The sequence below is a fragment of the Podarcis tiliguerta genome (genome assembly GCF_965153285.1).
Source record: "Podarcis tiliguerta genome assembly, chromosome: Z".
Lineage (NCBI taxonomy): Eukaryota > Metazoa > Chordata > Lepidosauria > Squamata > Lacertidae > Podarcis > Podarcis tiliguerta.
This window is the reverse complement of record NC_139553.1, coordinates 15,180,547-15,200,482: the sequence shown is the minus strand read 5'-3', so window position 1 is coordinate 15,200,482 and position 19,936 is coordinate 15,180,547. Positions and strand designations below refer to the sequence as shown.

The window sequence follows — 19,936 nt, the reverse complement described above, 5'->3', positions numbered from 1 at the left end:
GATCAAAGTAGCTGAGTGACAATATGTGGGGTAAGGTGACTCTCCAACTGTAAAAATATATAGCCAGGTCTTAAATACGACTGGACATCTGCCATTGTGCATCACCTGCGAAGTCAATAGAAAGAAACCCCATACATTTAGTCCTGAGGTTGGTGTAAAGCAAAGCATGACAATGGGATTTGGTGTAAGTGTACTCTTTTTTTCCCTTGTCACCCCATCCCATCCACGTTTTCATGTTTCCTTGTGGTGAGGCTGCTCCACCAATGCACCAATACAGTGGTACCTCGGGTTAAGTACTTAATTTGTTCTGGAGGTCCGTTCTTAACCTGAAACTGTTCTTAACCTGAAGCACCACTTTAGCTAATGGGGCCTCCTGCTGCCGCCGCGCCACCAGAGCACGATTTCTGTTCTCATCCTGAAGCAAAGTTCTTAACCTGAAGCACTATATCTAGGTTAGTGGAGTCTGTAACCTGAAGCGTATGTAACCTGAGGTACCACTGTATATTAGAGGAGATATCTATCATGCCGGCATCTCACTACCCTTCAGCCGGAAAGGGCTTCTTCACACAGTGCATAAATGATGGAACTCCATCCCACATGAGGCAGGGATGCCAGCCAACCTAGTAAAGGTAAAGGGACCCCTGACCATTAAGTCCAGTCACAGATGACTCTGGGGTTGTGGTGCTCGTCTCGCTTTATGGCTGCAGGAGCCAGCGTTTGTCCGCAGACACCTTCTGGGTCATATGGCCAGCATGACTAAGCCGCTTCTGACAAACCAGAGCAGCACACGGAAATGCCGTTTACCTTCCTGCTGGAGTGGTACCTATTTATCTACTTGCACTTCGTGCTTTCGAACTGCTAGGTTGGCAGGAGCCGGGACCAAGCAACTAGAGCTCACCCCGTCATGGGGATTCAAACTGCCGACCTTCTGATCGGCAAGCCCTAGGCTCTGTGGTTTAGACCACAGTGCCACCCGCATCCCGTCAGCCAACCTAGATGGCTTGAAAAGAAGATTGGACAAATTCATGGAGGAGAGGGGTGTCTGTGGCTGCTAGCCACAATGGCTGTGCTCTGTCTAGCTGGAGGCAGCAATTCTTCCAAACACTAGCTTCTGGAAACCGCAGGAGGGGAGAGTGCTGCTCTTGTGCTCACATTCTGCTTGCAGGTTTCCCCGCAAGCAGCCGCGTTGCCACTGTGAGAACAGGATGCTGGACTAGACAAGCAATGGCCTGATCTAGCAGGCTATTCTTATGTTCTTACATCAGGCAGTGAGTCTTTTAAGTACAGGATTGCACCCTACATCCAACAATGTAAGAGAGAGCATGTCAGTTCTGCTTCCCTGGTGGTGGAATTTTGAAGTTCCTTCAAGGGAGTTTAGTTTTTGACAAATACAGATAGGTTTAATTGTCCTTACTCTTCTCTGGTGGGCATTTAAAAGAGTTTCAGGCCTAGCGTGTGGAAATGATGCCCATCAGGATTGATCCCATCATCCTTTCTTTTAAAAGAGATATCTTTGGAGGCAGTTGGCTGAGGTGTCCGTTGTACATCTTAGATGCTGCTGTCATGCAGAATATACCCCAACCAGCGTTCCTGGATGATTTCTGTAACTCCGCTTGCTGCTGCTGCTGGAACAACATGGGGGGGGGGGAGGTGCAGACTGATCCCCGCAGTAATTGTCCAGACTTCCTGGACCCAGCTAATAAAATACTCTCTCTGCCTTTCCCTCTTGGCAGAGTTTTGTCAACTGGGAGCACGCAGACAGTCGTTCTCTCTCCTGCATAAGTGTGTTTCAATTCACATTGCTGGGGTTCCCTGGAGAAAGCAGCAGCCGGCGGAAAGGGAAAGATTTTGGCAACATATGACAGACACACATACACAAAGGCATTGTTGTTGTTGTTGTTGCTGCTGTGTTTTGAACAAATGGTGCCCAAGCACAGTGCAGAAACTATTTATTTATCTCACTAAATTTATACCTTGCTTAATCGGGGCATAAGAGTAGACCCAACAACCTCAAAGCAGTTTGCAAAGAGAATAAAACAATAAGATTATCAGTGGGGAAAACACTCCATAAAACATTCGAAAGATAAAATCAGCAATAAACTAAACACAGATTAAAACATACATCAGTGTTCTACATGTCTTGGTAGGCTTGTCTAAACAAAAATGTTTTTAGTTGTTTGTTGGCAAAAAAAGAACATTGAAGGCACCTGTCTGGTGTCAATATGGTGCTACCATGCATAAAGATTGATTTCTTACAAATGCAGTACAGCTGTTATGGGGCACCTGTAACAGTACCAGTTCCACAGGTTGAAGGATCCCCACAAAGGACCACTATCCAGCCTCTACAGCAACCATTTCTTCTTCTACAATCCTGTTTTAGAAGTGAAGCAGAAGCTGGAACATCTGGGTGAGGCAGTGGGGACCTGCATCTGTCTTTGCCCCTCTATATTGACTCCTGTCTATCTTCTTGTAGATTGTAAACCACCTTGAGAATTTCTGTCATTTGGCAGAGACTAAATATACACTCCAACAGAGAAATAAATATGCAGAGGCTCTGTCTTCATTATGAACCCTGGACGTCACCCAAACACTCTTCTGAACATCCAGCGGAGAAATGAATCGTTCATTAACATCTGGGATTGCGTTGAGGTTTTTTTGGAAGCGGCTGTAGAACTCTCCTAATAGCACCCTGATCCTTTGCATCTTCAGAGTTAGCTAGGATTCATACAGCTTCTCTGTTCCTTAATTGTTCACAAGGGACCTCAGCGCTGAGGCTTGGAAGATTGCTGGCTTGGTTTTATTTATTTTTAATATATTCTTTAAAACACACACAAAAATGCTGGGGGGGACGGGACCTTTTTATTTGTTTTACTTTATTTCATCCTTTGTCTTCCAGACAGACTGGTCAGGTTTCCCCCCACTCCCCACCCAACTCTCAAAAGAAAATTACTCTAAAGCCAAATGGAAAGGTTATTCAGATGGACAGTAAAAACCAAAGCATTTGACACATCTGTGGCAGGGAGGGGCAGGTGGGATATGAAGTAGGGAACTTGCAATACTGGAGACAGGTAGGGAAGGCTCTGTGGTCTGCTTGGCATGCAGAAGGTCTGCGGATCAGTCCCAAAGCAGCATATTTTAAATTAAACAAATTATTGAGGAAGGACCTTAGCTCAGTGGTAAAACATTTGATTGCCATGCAGAAGGTCCCAGATTCAACCCTCACTGGCATGTCCAGGTTGGGCTTGGAGAGACCTAAGATGGCTAGAGGGCCATCTTTGACCCGCACACCTGAGGAGACATAGTCTTTGTTTATGCTGGATTTCAAAGTGATTCTGGAATGACAGGCAGGTGTCCACTGGTTGATTGCAAAGATGTTGTCTGTATCAGCATCAACTTTTGTTTGGGAAACTTGGGCAGGGTGGCGAATAAGGAGGGATCGGCTGGCATTTGATTTAACTTGAGCATCTTGGTAACAGATTAATGTTGGCATTTACTTTCCCTGCAATGCGCCTTTACACTTCTTCGAAGTTGGGAGCACTGCAAAACACACACACACACACACACACACACACACACACACACACTTTTCTTGGCTTCTTCTCTTTTGTTGGCATTTTATTCTTCCAAGACAAAAAGAAAATGGCCTTTTATTATTATTATTAATCATTTCTATAGCGCTTTTCATATGCAATGCTCTTTCACATCCTGATGACATCCATCCTCACAATAGCCCAGTGCTATAAGCACTTTGCTTGTGGGGCTCACTGTTTGTCTGTGAGTGTAAGAATACAAGAAATGTAAGGACATAAGAAAAGTCTGCTGCAGGCCAATGGCCCTGGTGGCCCAGCATCCTGTTCTCACAGGGGTCAAGCAGATGCTTTAATGGAAAGCCTGAAAAAGGGACCTGGGTGCCACAGTGCTCACCCCTCCTGTGGCTTCCAGAAACTGTTATTCAGAAGCATTTCTGCCTCTGACTGTGAAGGGGGAGCCTGACCATCTGGGCTAATAGCCATTGATAGCCTTCTCCTCCATGAATTTGTCTAATCTTCTTTAAAATGAGGATTGTTCTTGTTCTTGTTTTTATTACATAGTTTGGGTTTATGTTTTGTATTTTTATGCTGTGAACCACCCTGAGCTCTTCAGATGAAAGATGGTGTACAAATATAATAAATAAATAATAATAGATTGCCAGCCATCACTGTCTCCTGAGGGAGCATGTCTGAACTGTTGTGCATTGAACTTAATGCAAATTGGAGTTGATTTCACAATGGCACAAGTGGGTGGCAAGGAATGGATCGACACAAGCTCAAAGCATGATGGAACAACCCTTTAATAGTAATTAAAGGGTTGTTCCATCATGCTTTGAGCTTGTGTCGATCCATTCCTTGCCACCCACTCCACATATATGCCACACTGCAGATTCAAGAACAAGGGTGAGAGGACTCAAGCTTTGTGCCTCTGAGGTGCCCTGCCTTGCTTTGTATGCCTCTCAAATTTCAGTTTGGGTTGCCTTCACAGGAGGCAGCAATGGTCACCAGCTTGGATGGCGGTCAGATGTGATTGGGCAACTTCATGGAGGACAGGGCTATCAATGGCTATTAGCCATGATGGCAGTGATCTACCTCCACAGCTGGAGGCAGCAGGAGGGGAGAGTGCCCTTGTGCTCAGGTTCTGCTTTTGGGCTTCCCATTGGGGGATCTGGTTGGTCACTGTGAGAAGAAGATGCTGGACTAGATGGGCCTTTGGTCCAATCCCTCAGGACTCTTCTTATGAAATTGTCCTTATGAAATTAATGAAAATGACTAAGTTATGTCCATCAGTTACAAAGTTCAGTTGACACCATTTCACATTCCAGCCACAGCGACCCAAAAGTAGGTAGGGTTCCAAGCAGCGTGGTGTGGGCCTCTTTCAGGACCTTGGAGAGCTCCTGCAGAAAGCAACTGTTGTTATTTGCCTACTTTCATCTTCATTTTTTAAGGGAACACAATAAATTAAACATCTCGTAGTCTCCTTGATCCATAAAATCGGTAGTGGCATTGTTTCTATTGGCCAGGGAGCATGTGGGGACCAGGAATTTAAATGAGTGACATCAATGAAGGATTTCTAAATAACAGCTATGCTCAAAGGGCTTCTCAGAACTCTCCACTCTTTCTGGCAGAGAAATTGGCAATGGGGAACCGTTATGCAACATTTCTCTGGGATGGGGGAGAAATCTATGGTGCAACCACATTTAGGATGTTGTGTACAGTTCTGGTTGCCTCACCTCAAAATGGAAATTGTAGAGTCTGAAAAGGCCCAGGAAGGGCCAACCAAATGATCAAGTGGATGGAGCAACCCCCCTATGAGGAACGTTTGCAGCACTTGGGCCTTTTTAGTTTAGAGAAAAGGTAAGAGGTGACATGATAGAAGTTTATAAAATATTCATGGCGAGGAGAAAGTGGGCAGAGGAAAAAAATTCTCCTTCTCTCATTAATCTAGAACGCATGGACATCCAATTAAGCTGAATGTTGGACGATTCAGATCAGATCAGATAACTTATGTTGAAAACCCACAAGCAAGACCTGAGCACAAGAGCCCTCTCTCCTCCTGTGGTTTCCAGCAATTGGTATTCAGAAGCATTCCTGCGTCTATCTGTGGAAGCAGAGCAAAGCCATCACATCCAGTAGCCATTAATAGCCTTGTCCTCTTTGAATTTGTCTAATCTTCTTTTAAAGCCATCTAGGTTGATAGCCATCACGGCTTCCTGAAGAAGTGAGTTCCATAGTTTAACTGTGTACTGGGTGGGGGGGTGGAATCATTTATTTTATGCTAGTACTTCTCGGAGTAGGCCCACTGAAAATAATGGGTGTTACTAACTTAATTCATTAATTTCGGTGGTTCATATTTTTCTGGATACAGCCCAGAGGCATTAATCTGCCCTAGATCAAATGTACTTGTCCTTCCCAATATTCCTGCTGTGCATATATGATACTGGAAGAAAGGAGAGATGCAAAAACAACAGTGCCTTCTGCTTTGAGATCCACACCGGCCCCCACCCCCACCCAGGGCTGGGGAACACGCTTCTCTTGGAAACATGCCATTACAGCCACCAAACAGCCACCGCACACACACACCTCATCAGACATCATAATAATATTAATAATGAAAGGGCAGCTCTTTCTAAGATCTTAGACCCTAGTGTAGAGCAGCTGACAGAAGCCTTGCATGCAAAACAGCCTCGTGAGCTTCATTCGAAGCAGAAGAGAATGGAAAACATGAGGGTGGGAGGGGGAAAGCCCTCCCAGACAAAAACACTGATCCAGTCCCTTCATTACCGAGGATCAAAAATCAAGACGAATGCTTTTTAGTTCACAACATCTGGGCTTGTGTGTTGGAACTCTGCAGGTCTTTTCCTCCCTCCTGTGAATTGATTGTGATAGGAACTTAAGGCCAGGGAAAGCCATCTGAGGTTCCAGGTGGCCACCACTCCACCAGTTCCTTTGCTGTGTCCACTCGGCACCATAGAGTTAGAAGGTGCTTTTCATAATGGGCCAATCCAGCAGAACCTCCATGCCCAGGGGCAGTCTACCACCAAATACCAGTTGCTGGGAATCACAAGTGGTGAGAGTTGCTGTCATGCTCAGGTCCTGCTTGTGGGCTTCCCATTGGGGCATCTGGCTGGCAACTGCGAGGACAGGATGCTGGACTGGATGAGTCCCCCCTGACCTGATCCAGCAGATCTTTCTTACATATTATGAGACCCTGAGCTAAACCTTAGCACAAGGGGCATTCTTCTGAAGAGCCCATGTATCAGAACTATTACAAGGACATCTTGCTGGGGACTTCGGATGATGTGTTATGATGCCCAATTCCTAAATTCCACCTAGGCCTCCTGTTGGTCCTGCTCCATTTGAACGCCTTCCCAATATTTCTGGGCCTCTTAACCTGTTGACCCAGTGCCAAAATAAGGTTCATCCCTGGCCTGGATGTATGCATCAACTCTCCTCAAAGGTCCCTTTTTGTACTCACACCTGTACCCACTGCCCCCTGTTGTTCAAGGGGTTCCTTTACTCATCCTCGAATCTTCATTAGCCCACCCAAAGGAGGTGCTCAGATTGAACACAAAGGGAAAAGAGGGGGGAAGGTTAAGCGAACACCTAGGAAAAGAACACAATTCTCACTGCTCTGGGGTTGTGTGCCATATGGCTCTCTCTTGCTCTCATTCCAGTTTTATGTGTGTTCTGTTGAATTCCAATTAATGGCAAGTGGAATGGGGTGGGGCAGTGTTCGCTGGATTCCTTGAGGTGGGAAGCAAGAGACCCATCTATAGGCAATGGAGGGGCCTATGGAGGGGACAGAATTCACCAAGTTCCTTGGGGAACCTGTCCCCCAGCACTTAATTTGATGGGAGAACACACATCACTGTTATAACAACAGGAAAACAAAACCCGTTTTTTTCAGTGATCAACAACCCTACATCTTTATTCTCTTGCTCCCTCCTGGTTCTCATCACACGCGCACGCACACACACAAACACAAATGTTATTTTTTTCTTGTCTCCAAGCCTCCAGCTCTCCCTCATTCTTTCTCTCTCTTTCGTTCTACCACAGAAGAATATTGATTGAAACGCTGGGTAATCCATTGTTTTTGCAAAAAAAAAATTGGCTTTGAACAGTCCCAGGTGGAAGCCGGGGGAATCTGCATGTGTTAGCTGCTTGCAAGTGCATCTGCCTTCATCCTCAGGAAAGGGGGGGGCAGGTTGGAGGAATTAAGAGAGGGGGATGCAGTAGCAGCTGGGCTGCTGCAGGAATCAAAATGGTTCTTGTTAATTTAGGGGAAACCAGGTGTGTCTTGTTCTTCAGGATCCCATTCTACATCAAGTGTCTCTGTTTATCAAAATATTTCTTTGTTTTATTTATGTCTTGCTCCAAGTGGTGTCTTGGTTCTTCTTCCTCTCCTCATTTAATCCCCCACAACAGCCCTGTGAGGTAGGTTAGGCTGAGAGGCAGTGACTGGCCCCAAGGCCATACACACTGAGCTTCATGGCCAAGTGAGGACTTGAATCTTGGTCTCCCAGTTCCTGGTCTGACACTCTACAGAACATGGAAAGAAGACTGAGCAAGTGACTGTGCTCTGTCTCCACAACTCGAGGAAGAAATGCTTCCTTATAAAAGTTGCTGGAAACCACAGAAGAGGAAAATGATCTTGTGTTCTGGTCCTGCTTGTGGGTTTTCCAGAAGAGGCATCTGGTTGGCCACAGTGAAAACAGGGCGCTGGACTACATGGGCCATTTATGCATCAGGGTCTTAGGTTCTTATGGCAGACACTTACGGTCACTGGTAACATACTGTCCCTATTTGGCCTTTAAGAAAGATTTTAATAATGCCTTCAAAACTATATTACTACTAGATCTGGGGGCAAAGGTAGAGCACCAGGTTTGATTCCTGCCCCCCACTCCAGCATCTTCAGGTAGAGTTGGGGGGGAGACTCCTTATCTGAAATCCAGGAAAATGACTGCCAGCCAGTAGAGACAATGCAGAACAATATAGACCAATTGTCTAACTTGACATAAGCCAGCTCCCTATATCATTCTACCCTTTATTTTAAAAACTGAGGACTAGAAGCTTACTTTGTTTTGAGGGTAAGGTCCTTAGCTCAGGGGCAGAGGATCTGTTTTGCATGCAGAAGATCCCAGATGCAATGGCATCTCCAGGCAGGGTTGGAAAAGATCTCCACCTGAAAACCCTGGAGAGCCTTGGCCAGTCATTGTAGTTAATACGGAGCTCAGATGGACCTGTGGTCTGACTCATTAGACGGCCGCATCTTTTCTTCCCTTGATGTACTGCACCAACTGCCTAAATGTTTGTCTAAAAGATTGGAGGGTTTAAAAATAAGCCTCCTGCAGAGGTTCTTCCTATAAGGGAGACAAAATGGAACGGAGCTGCTTAAGGGATTTTGACATCCTCTCGGCAAGATTCAAGGAGACACTGCAAGCGTTCTGGAGAAGGACACAGGAAAACTGTTGTACCGTCAGCTCAGTAATGAAGTGGGGCAGTGACAAGTGGACAGCTTTCCCTTTATGAGGACTGAAGGCCCATCATTGATTTATATGATATATGGTGTGCACAACAATACTGGTGGACCCTTTTAAGGTGCTATTTATTGCAACTGCCTAGTGGAGGTCAGTTTCTCTCCGGTTGATTTGCAGGGTGGTTTTTTGTCCATCCCCCTCCCCCATTCTATCCCCAAGTGCCAAAGCAACAGAGACTTCAGGCCTTCTTTAAAAGCATGCAGAGGCATTTTAGAAAAGGGTCTTACATGTTATGGAGAGAACAGATAGAGATATGTTTTTCTCTTTCTCTCATAGGACTAGAACTCGTGAACATCCCCTGTTGCAAGATCCAGGATGAATAAAAGGCAGCTTAGAGAAAAGACAAGCAAACGACGACATGAAAGAAGTTTGTAAAATTATGCAAGACATGGAGAAAACGGATAGAGGAAAGTTTTTTCTCCCTCTCTCATAACACTAATGGGCATCCCGCATAACACATGAACATCCTGTGAAGGTGAATCCTGGAAAATTTAGGAGAGATAAAAGAGTGTACAGCTTACAGTGCATGGTTAAACCGCATGGAACTCACTCCTGCAGGAGGCAGTGACAGCTACCAACTTAGATAGCTTTAAAAGAGGATTAGAAAAAAACGTGGATGAGAGGGCTATTAATGTCTACTAACCATGGTGGCTTTGCTCTGCCACCACAGCTGGAGGCAGCAATACTAGCTGCTGGAAGCCACAGGATCCAGCAGCCAGGCTTTTCTCACAATCTTATGTTCCCCACTAGGCTGTCCGCTGCAGGGGGGGATGTTCAGAAAACCCAGGTGTGTGCATTGGAGGGTGGGGCAGGTATTTCCTGTCTGCCCCCTCAATACCCAGTTTGGGGATTCCTAGTGTTTCCATTTGCCCCACCTTCTTTGCTCAATTAATTGTAACCACTTACGGCACAGAAGTCACACCCTCAACAAAAAGGCTTATGAGCAACACAGCAGGCATAAGCAACCAAGCAACACGGTCACCAGACACAACATTGACAGTAAATGGTTACCTGATTTATCTGAAGGATATAGTCTTGGTTGACTTAGCTGTGGCTGCAGAAACCCTTTTAGGAATCAAGAAAGATGAATGAAGTTTAGGAAGAAGCTGGTCCTTCACACTCAGAGATATTTCATTTCCCCTCCTTCCCCCCTCCCCCCCTCTGTTTTGCTCTTGCACTTTCAATTAAGCCACAGAATTAATCTCTTGCAACAGACATTGGCTGTTGTCATTGCTTTTTAAAAAAGAAAGAAAGAAAACAAATCTAATTTGCATTGGGACTCCTAATTACTTTTACTGCATATGCCAACAATTGCAATGGAGGAAACAAGGTTTTCACAGCTAGTGGTGATAATTGTAGGGACTTGGGTGGTAGTCCCCATACCAGGAATCATCAGAGGCAGAGTCCTCTGACAACAACAGCCCTGAGGAGCAGATGGATCCACTGCCTGGCCCATCCCATTTAGAACTGCAGGCCCCAGAACTTGCATCTCCTTCCCTGATCTCCAATGAGACCTCTCTACTTCCAGACATCAATGATTGGCTCATGGACTCCTCAGAGTTAATAGGCAGGGAGTTTCAAAGTTGTGGGTTCTGCCACATTAAAAGATCAATTCCTTACAATGCTGAATGAGAATTACAGACCGTCCAATTGTCCCTATTTTCCAGGGATGTCCCTGATTTAGAGAAGCCATCCCAGTTTCTGATTTGATCCCAGAATGTCCCACTTTTCCTTAGGATGCCCCTATTTTCATTGGAGAAATGTTGGACAGTATGGAGTTATCCGACTCCTTAGCCATCTAAAGGCAATCCTGTATAGGGAAGGGTGTTTTTTTTAATGTTTAATGTTTCATTATGTTTTTATATATGTTGGAAGCCTGCCCGGAGTGGCTGGGGCAACCCAGTAAGATGTGTGGGGTATAAATAGTAAAATTATCATTATGAAATGGGACGTCCCTATTTTCATCAGACAAATGCTGGAGGGTATAGGATTACGTTGTGTCTGTAGCAGCACCGATTACTGTGAAGGACTTGGGAATGTGGTCTAAGGAGAATAATAAGAGTGTCAAAGAGAGATCCAGAGGGCCACATTGGATGTACCCTGTCTCTGTTTTACAGTAATCCTCCATGTGAAGGATTACTCAAAGCAATATCCCCTTACAGCAGGGGTAGGCAACCTTTTTCAGCAGGGGGCTGGTCCACTGTCCCTCAGACCTTGTGGGAGGCCGGACTATATTTTTTGGGGGGAGGGGGAAATTGAACGAATTCCTATGCCCCACAAATAACCCAGAGATGCATTTTTAATAAAAGCACACATTCTACTAATGTAAAAACACGCTGATTCCCGGACTGCCCATAGGCCAGATTTAGAAGGTGATTTGGCCTGATCCGGCCCGGGGGCCTTAATTTGCCTACCCATGCCTTACAAGAGGGGCATCTTCCAAACTGCCCAGATCCAAGCTTTCTCTCCCCCCAGCAACACCCACAGGTAGGGTTGCCAGGTCAACAGCATCCCAGACCCCACGATTCCAGGGCCCAAACCTGAGAGCTAGGAACAATCTCTGGTGGTCATGCATGGGGACCCAAGTGATGTCATGGGGGAGGCCCCTGGAGATGGAGGTTAACTGTGAGCAGGCATGGCAAGTAGGGATTGGGGGGCCAGGGCTCCCCAAATATTTTCAATGAAGGGGCTGGACCCCCCCCCCCAAAGTTCTGTGTCAGCTGTGTGCACATGCCGCAGGGCGTGCTAACATCACATGTGCAAGCCAGAGGGCGTCCACACGACATGTCAGCATGCTCTGTGGCATGCACAAGTGACATCAACGTGCCATGGGGCTTGCTGACATTGCATAGCCTGGCACCCTCAATCACAGGGGAAAGGCAGTGCATGTGAATGGGAGAGAGGAGGAGGGCAGCCCCGTCCCCTCCCAAAGGTCTGTTCTATAATTTGAAGCCAAGCTAAGGCTTGCAAGCTGCATGCACAGTCCTCTTAATAATTTTTTTTAATTGTTAAGGGCCCTCTCACCCACCTGTATTTTCAAGCCCCCTAGCAGGAGAATTCAGGTAGGACCTGAAAGTCTTATGAACAATACTGGCAAGTTGAGTGGTAATGGAAAAAAGCCCAAAATATTGGTACCACTCACCCTGGAATGTGGTTATAATGGAGAAAATTATGCATCCTTTGAGATTTTGACAGGGACTAGAACCTCCAGGCATTTTTTATTATTATTATATGATTTGGCACTCCTTCGTTACATGTACAGCGAAACCATCATTTTCAAGATGACCCTCATCACAATCCTGGCAGAGACGGAACACTATCCTTGATAATCAGAATAATGCTGATATTCTTTACTTGGGCTTTTGTTATTTTCCGCCTCCATGCAACCGGACTCATTCTACAATTTTATGGTTTTTGTATTCCATCTTTTAATTTTCATCTGTTGCTACAGCTGTTCTCTCTGCTTTTTATATACGTTATCGAATGAAATAAAAATTATTCACAAGACGAAAAGAAAAAAGACCTGGAGCTCTGGCTAACCTACCCGCAGGCAGGCAGATCTTTGCTCTTCAATTCCCCCTTCCTCCTCCACTTTTCTTTCTTTCTGCCATGCACAAGCAAGAGAGGTTGGTTGCATTAAGAAAAAAAAATCATTGCCATTTCTTTTTCTTCTTAGAACGGCAACCTATTTGCTATCATTAACTATAGATGGGACACTTTCATGGCCAGGGCAGAGGCTTGGAAGGGTAGGAGGTGGCCCACTAGTAATGATTGCAGCTGGCAAGAAGCAGGAGAAAGGTCCTAGTTTGCTCAGGCAGGGGAGCCTGTCCCTTTCTGTTCTCTCTCCCTGCTATTCTCTTCCCCTTTTCTTAAAAAAAGATTTTTTTAAAAATAAAAAATAAAGAATAGAGCCCATTGTCCCTGTGCAAGCTTCTAGATAGCCTGATAATGAGGCCTTTTCAGCAGCTGGTCAGTCAGTCCTTTCTTCTCAGTGGCACAAAGGCTAAAGTGTCCTTACCTGCTTCTGAACAGCCTCTCCTGCAAAGCACCCCGTTCACCTCCATTACACCTTCCAGCCTCTGATCCACTGTCTCCTGGGATGGAGTGGCTCCTCTGGGTGGCTCCCAGCAAAGTGCCAGGGATCCGAATAATAGAGCTTGTAGAGTTGGAAGGGTCATCTAGTCCAACCCCCTGCAAAGCATGAACCACAGCTAAAGAATCCCTGGCAGATGGCTATCTCACCTCCCTTTAAAAACCTCCAGTGAAGGAGAGGCCACCGCTTTCCAAGGTCATAGAATCACAGAATTGATTCTATGTAGGGATTGCAGCCAAAGAATCCCCAACAGGTAGCCATCCAACATCTACTTAAAACACTCCAATGAAGGAGGGCCCACAGCGTCCCGAGGGAGTCAGTGCCACTGCTGAACTTTTTGTCAAGGTTCCCTTTCAGTGTCTCAAGTTACCAGCATTTTCCCGCTGGGAGTTTCCCATAGGAGACTGCTCTGCCAGCTAATAGATTTAGCTCTCATGGCTTCCCCCCCGCCATCCACCCAGCAACTGACATGCCAAGCATAACTCTTCGTTTTTGCTTAATTTCATTTTGCCGCTTGTCCTTTTGGCCCTGCCGTTCCGCCCCTCAAGAATTCCTATCCTCCATCCCTCTACTCCAAGCAAGCCTTTTGCATAATCTGATTTAGGCAGAGTCTCTCCCCCACCCCTCACTGCCAGCCGCCTCTACCCTTCAGCTTCATCCTCATCTTGCTAAGCATTTGATCCACCTGCAGTGTTTATTTGGCAGAATCCCAAAGTTACTTCCACCTTATTTTCATTTTAAAAAAGATACTTGTCTACATATCGGTTTTGCACTAGTCTGACTGTCACGGCTCCCAAAGGCTCCTGGGATTTGTAGTCATTATCGCGGCAGGATGGGCAAGTCTAGCGTTTCTGCTCTGTGACGCTTCTGTGTTTGTTCACTCGTCAGTTCATTCATCCATTAAGTGAGGTGTGTGTTTAAATCCCCTGTGAGGGGGAGGAAGGTTAAACCCCCGCCCTGCAAGCCAAGACCTCTCTCTCTCGCTCTCTCTCTCTCTCTCTCTCTGTGTGTGTGTGTGTGTGTATGAGATAGACATAGAGGTACAGTGGTACTTCGGGTTAAGAACTTAATTCGTTCTGGAGGTCTGTTCGTAACCTGAAACTGTTCTTAACCTGATGCACCACTTTAGCTAATGGGGCCTCCTGCTGCTGCTGCGCCGCCAATGCACGATTTCTGTTCTCATCCTGAAGCAAAGTTCTTAACCTGAGGTACTATTTCTGGGTTAGCGGAGTCTGTAACCTGAAGCGTATGTAACCTGAGGTACCAGTGTATATAGATATTTCTATAGATGAATAGATGTAGGTATTGTTTTGGTAAGGTTCACAACCACCCTGCAAGGTAGGTCAGTGAGTGTGATGATTATCCCTCCATGTTGTAAGCTGGGAGCTCAGGGGGAAATACTGCCTATTCTTTTATTTGGGGAAGCTAAAGTTTGAACCAGGGATCTTGTGACTCTCTTCTCAAATAAATAGTGGCTGTTCCACCCTAACTCTCAACCAGAAAGTATTATTATTATTATTATTATTATTATTATTTTGCTGAATTTATATCCCACTTTTTCTCCAAGGAGCTGAAGATGCTGTACATGGTTCTCTCCCCCACCCCCACCCCATTTAATCCCCCCCCCCCTGTGAGGTAGGGTAAGCTAAGAGGCAGTGGCTGGCCCATGGTCACCCAGTGGGCTTCATGGCTAAGTGGGGATTTTATCCCTAGGCTTCCAGGTTCTTGCCCAACACTCTTAACAACTACACCACACTGGTTCTCATGATGTAGAGGTGTCCATGGCAGAAGTGAGGGGATGGGTGCATAACCACAGAGGCCCTGGAGCCCCAGGAAACCAATGGAAGGAGGGATCATACCAAACAAATCTCATTTATTTTGTGGCCCTTGGTAGCCTCTCTAGGTCACGCCCCCTTTTCCACCAGCCAAACCCCTCACTAGCCCTGCCCCACATCCTCCTTGAGTGTTATTGCCTGGCTGTAAATGTGTCCTTGAACTCGGATAATGCTGCTTGACTCACTGGATGGAGCATAGAGAAGGGTGGGTGAGTGTGTGTAAAAACAAACCAAATGTGCAAAGGTAACATTTGTATTCAGTGCTCTGCCCATTTTTGCCCCTAGCCCCAGTGCTAGGGTTGCAAGATCATCCATATTTCAATGTAGACTGCTACATCCTGTATTCAATACAGGATACTGATTGTCTTTTATTTCTGCTCCTCCCTTTCTGTCTCTAGGCCAAGTTAGGGATTCTCTCCAAATGCATCTGTGTGAAAGAGTGTGTGAAAGGTCATGTATTTAAGCTCTGGGGTAACCAAGCACAGATAGATTTAAAAATTCACGTGCATGTGTGTGTGCATGTGCATGTGTGACAAATTCCAGAGAGGCCATCCTGTTAGGGTACAATAGATTGCAATAGATTGCTTTGAAGTCACTTCAGCACGAAATGAAAAAAATATCCCCCCCAAACCATCCTGCCACACCCTGTCCTATGTTTTGCCAGAACAAAGGTGGCAGCTCTAGGCCCCACCCACTGCCAGCACATGGCCCCCAGAAGGCTGCTCAGAAGGAGATGTGGCCCTTGGTCTGAAATAATAGGCTCCCTGCCCCTGGAACGAAAGAACCAGAACGCCCCTCCACCACCCACCCACAGAAAGAGTAAGAATACCTGGCATTTACAAAATAATAATACCCGACTGACATTACACTTCAGAGCGTTGGAAGCACTTTGCATAGCATTACACTTCAGAGGAGTAATCTTGTCACCAATTACCAAGGCTGCATGATTGCTCCCTCTTCTTACCTTTGCAGGTATCTGAAGAGTGACAGCCTTGACTGTTTTGCAATCTCCTAGCCCTACTTGGAGCAAAAGCCCCTCTTGGCTACACTGGAGTGTTTTGCCACTGAGGCAAAATAGAAAGGGCCACTTCTCCCCACGTTGACATCCCCTGCTGTTGACCCCCCCACTCTGATGACAACTTTCCCACTGATTCCACACACACACACACACCCTGGCAAGGTGGGATGGTTAAGGAAGAGGAGGAAGCAAGGAGGGAAGGAGGGGGAGGTGGTGAGTGGCGAGCGGCGCACTCCTTGTGGGCCAGTATCTGGAGACCCTCCCAATGGTCCCATGCCCGTCAACCTGAGGCTGTACATTGCTTCACCTTGCCTCCTGGGCAGGCTGGGCCTGCCCTGAACCCCCACCCCACCAGATTGTAGAGGTGAGCTAAGGCCAATGTGAAGGAAAGAGGGACAAATCTGCCACTGTGCAGTCTTAAGTTTGCTCCATTTGCAATTTCTTTTCAAGTCCACATGCATTTTATTGCCACCCATTGTAATGTGAGCCAGTGTGGGGTGGGGGCTAAAGTGTCAGACTAAGATCTGGAAGAGCAGGGCTCAAATCCCCAGTTTGGCCATGAAGTCATGGGAGAGACTTTGGGCCAGTCCCTGCCTCTCAGCCTAACGTACCTCACAGGGTTGTTGTGGGGATTAAATGAGGAAGGGAAGAACCATGTACACCTTCTTGTGCTCTGTGGAGGGAGAAAAAGGTGTGGGGTAGAAATGCAGCAAAATAAATAAATGAATACATCAGCATGTGTACATAATTTTGCTTAAAATATGCACTTTTTGCAAGAACTGCTCCCCCAATAGAATGCATCATTATACATCATTTCCGATATTATTTCCAGTCTTCATACATATCTTACACAAATGCACAAATCTCCTTCGGCATTCTTTAGTTGGAGATCTCCATCGGGAAATTCAGGCAAGTTCCGGAATGGGGGAGAAATTCAGTTGCACTGAAGGCAAATCAATCAAATTCAGTTTCTGATCTGAAACAATACAAGCATTAAAACACAGCCATCCTCCAGAATCTGCACTTATCCAGCATTTGGTGGCTGTTCTTGGCAATTCTAGGATCGCTCAATGCAAAAAAACACATTTTTAACTGAAATTGCTCTGAAGTCTGTCATTGTTTTTAGAATGTTTTGATCTTTTGCTTTGTTTTTCATTCTAAATTGTGGATCTGTTTGCCTCGCTGTGCTCCCTAGGGGCGTGATGGTTGAAGGGAAAGATAAGAATATCAGAAAAACCCTGCTGAATCAGGCCAATGGCCTTTCTAGTCCAGCATCCTATTCTCACAATGCAGGTGCCTCAGTAGGAAGCCTGCAAGCAGGAGCCAAGCAGAAGAGTACAGTGGTACCTTGGGTTAAGTATTTAATTCGTTCCGGAGGTCTGTTCTTAACCTGAAACTGTTCTTAACCTGAAGCACCACTTTAGCTAATGGGGCCTCCCACTGCCACCGCACTGCTGGAGCACGATTTCTGTTCTCATCCTGAAGCCAAGTTCTTAACCTGAAGCACTATTTCTGGGTTAACAGAGTCTGTAACCTGAAGCGTATGTAACCTGAAGCGTATGTAACCCGAGGTACCACTGTACTTCCCCATCCTGTGGCTTCCAGCAACTGGTATTCCAACCTGAGATAAATTCAATAAATTGACGATGAAATAACTGAATTTTGCAGTGCAGTTCTCCAACCAACCGGTGTTACAAAACTGCGTGTGTTAGGGAAAGTTTGCATTAAAATGAAGGTGTTCAGGGAGAAAGCATACAACATGCATTAGGGGAGGTTGCTTGCAAAAATGTGTGCATTAGTCAAAATTCCATACGAAAATGTATGTATTTGGAGAAATTTGCTCTGAAATGCCAATGAATTTTCATGAGATTTTATATACATATTGTTGTAGAAATAGATCAGTTGGTTAGAGCATGGTACTGATACTCCCTGTATGGATTGTACAAGGTTCAGTCCCTGTATGGGACAGCTGCATATTTCTGCATTGCAGGGGGGTTGGACTAGATGCTCCTCAGGGTCCCTTCCAACTCTAAAAACTCTATGATTCTATTATTCTTTCTCTATGAAATGTAAGGAAATTACTTCAAGACCAGGAAAATAAAGCAAAGGTTGCTGGCCTCTGTCAAGGACATGGCAGCGAGGCCAGGCCAGACTCTGCAGCCCAGAAGCACCCCCAGCAGAAGGCAGGCAAGCAGGGAAGGATAGGGAGCCAGGACATGCCTGGGGGGTGGCGCTGACAGTCCCCCGACAGGCTGTTCTGCCACCTTTGCCGGGGTGGCGGAGGGATCCTCACGGAAGCCACCACCTGCATGGGGGTGCCTGGGTGCTTCCTCAGAATTTTGCACCCAGGGACACAGCCCCCTGCCCCCCTGCTATGCCACTGAAAGGGAGTGGCCATATTGACAGATTCTTCCATCTCTAGGGGATTTTGAATTTCAAAGGAGAGACCTGCTTTTGTTCCAGAAGTGGGATGAACATCTGAGCCCCATAAGGAATTCCAGAGGGTGGTGACATGAGAAGAGTTTTGTTTTTGTTTTTTACTGGTGGCTCCCCACCTGCAGAATGCTATCCAGGGAGGCTCAGCTGGCACCATCATGGGATAGCTTTTGGTGCCACGCAAAAGACTTTTGGCTTTTAAATTATCTGTGGCCTCTATGACTGACTCAGATGCTTTCATCCTGCCTTTAAAAAACAGGATTGTCTTTTTCATGCTGGTTTCAATGTATGTGGTTTCATAGAATCATCAGGTTGGAACGGGCACAAGGGTCATCTAGTCTAACCCCCGGCAATGCAGGAATCACAGCTAAAGAGTCCCTGGCAGTGGTCATCCAACTAACCTATGTTTAAAAACCTTCATTGAAGGAAAGTCCACCACCTTCTGAGGTAGTCTGTTCATTTGTAAGTCGCTTTGCATTGCTTTGGTTTTTAAAAAGTCACAATAAATTTAATAGCAAACAATTTCTCCCACATCCCTAGGATATCTCTTGTCCTACCTGCCCCGCCTTCAACCCATGATGTGAGCATTTGTCTCCGCTAGTAATGAATTGTGACGTTATTCATTGGAAAGTAGATTGACAGTGTTGGGATGTCCGTGTTCCTCCTCCCTTTCATAAATTTAAAAGGATGTCCTTGAAAAGGCAAAATTAACAGCAGATCAAAAATGACATCCAGACTCAGCTGCAATGTTTGCTCAGGGCTTTGGTAAAGCAGAAACCCCATCACATGCAATCATTTCAGTTACAAACCCTCCAACATTTCTCCAGTTGAAAGAGGGATATCCTATTCCATACCCTCCAATGTTTCCCTGATGAAAATAGGGATGTCCTAAGCAGGACATTTCAGGATCAAATCAGAAAACCGGATGGCTTCTGAAAATCCAGGACTGTCCCTGGAAAATAGGGGCACTTGGAGGGTCTTGCCTCCCCATTCTGAAGGAGGAGCCAGAATGGTCCAGCTTTAGTGGGGAGGCTGTTGTCAAGGCAACCATGACTCACCCAGCCCAGCCTATGTGACATCACTCACTGCTGGTTTCAAAGGCACCAACTGCAACTGATCAGCAGTTGGCAGTGAGGAGCAGGAGTGAAAGAGTTGGCAGTGAGTTTGAAGCCCTGGCCCCAAGGCAATGACCAGATCCATTGCTGAGGCCCTCCTCTGCCCCATCCAGACTTCCCTGAGGTGGGGTGGGCAGAGGGAGGGCCTGGTCCAAGGTCAACTTGTGAGCATGGTGGCGGAGGGATGTCTTGAACCAGTTTCTCAACTTCTCCTCATTCTCTCCTAGCTTCAAGAGGCTGCGAGAGCTGCTGCAAGAGGAACAAGGTCCACCCCCTGGTCTCCAAGGAAGATCTTTGTGGGTTGCCAGGGGATGGAAACAGGTGACTCTGGGGGTCCAGGTGAGCAATTGTTCTGTTGCTGAGAGGGAG

The 19,936-nt window shown here is 46.2% G+C and overlaps 1 protein-coding gene and 1 long non-coding RNA gene across 4 annotated transcripts in view; one reads left to right on the top strand and one right to left on the bottom strand.

Moving 5' to 3' along the window:
• Positions 1-19,936, top strand: part of LOC310669686 (uncharacterized protein) — a 151,335-nt gene that overhangs the window by 98,839 nt on the left and 32,560 nt on the right. For both annotated transcript variants that reach the window (XR_014507269.1, XM_083424156.1), the window contains exon 2: positions 19,795-19,906. Coding sequence is in view for 1 of the 2 variants with exons in the window: in XM_083424156.1 (XP_083280282.1) it covers positions 19,795-19,906 (112 nt within the window). In the remaining variant the exon portion in view is untranslated. The remainder of the gene's footprint in view (positions 1-19,794; positions 19,907-19,936) is intronic.
• On the bottom strand, positions 8,674-13,985 carry LOC310669179. Of its 2 annotated transcripts, XR_014507063.1 has the most exons (4): positions 13,849-13,985; positions 13,089-13,261; positions 12,615-12,674; positions 8,674-8,893 (listed from the first exon to the last, which is right to left on the bottom strand). It is a non-coding gene; the product is annotated as an uncharacterized lncRNA (long non-coding RNA). The 2 variants fall into 2 exon arrangements; XR_014507064.1 differs by lacking the exon at positions 8,674-8,893 and having other exon boundaries at positions 12,287-12,674.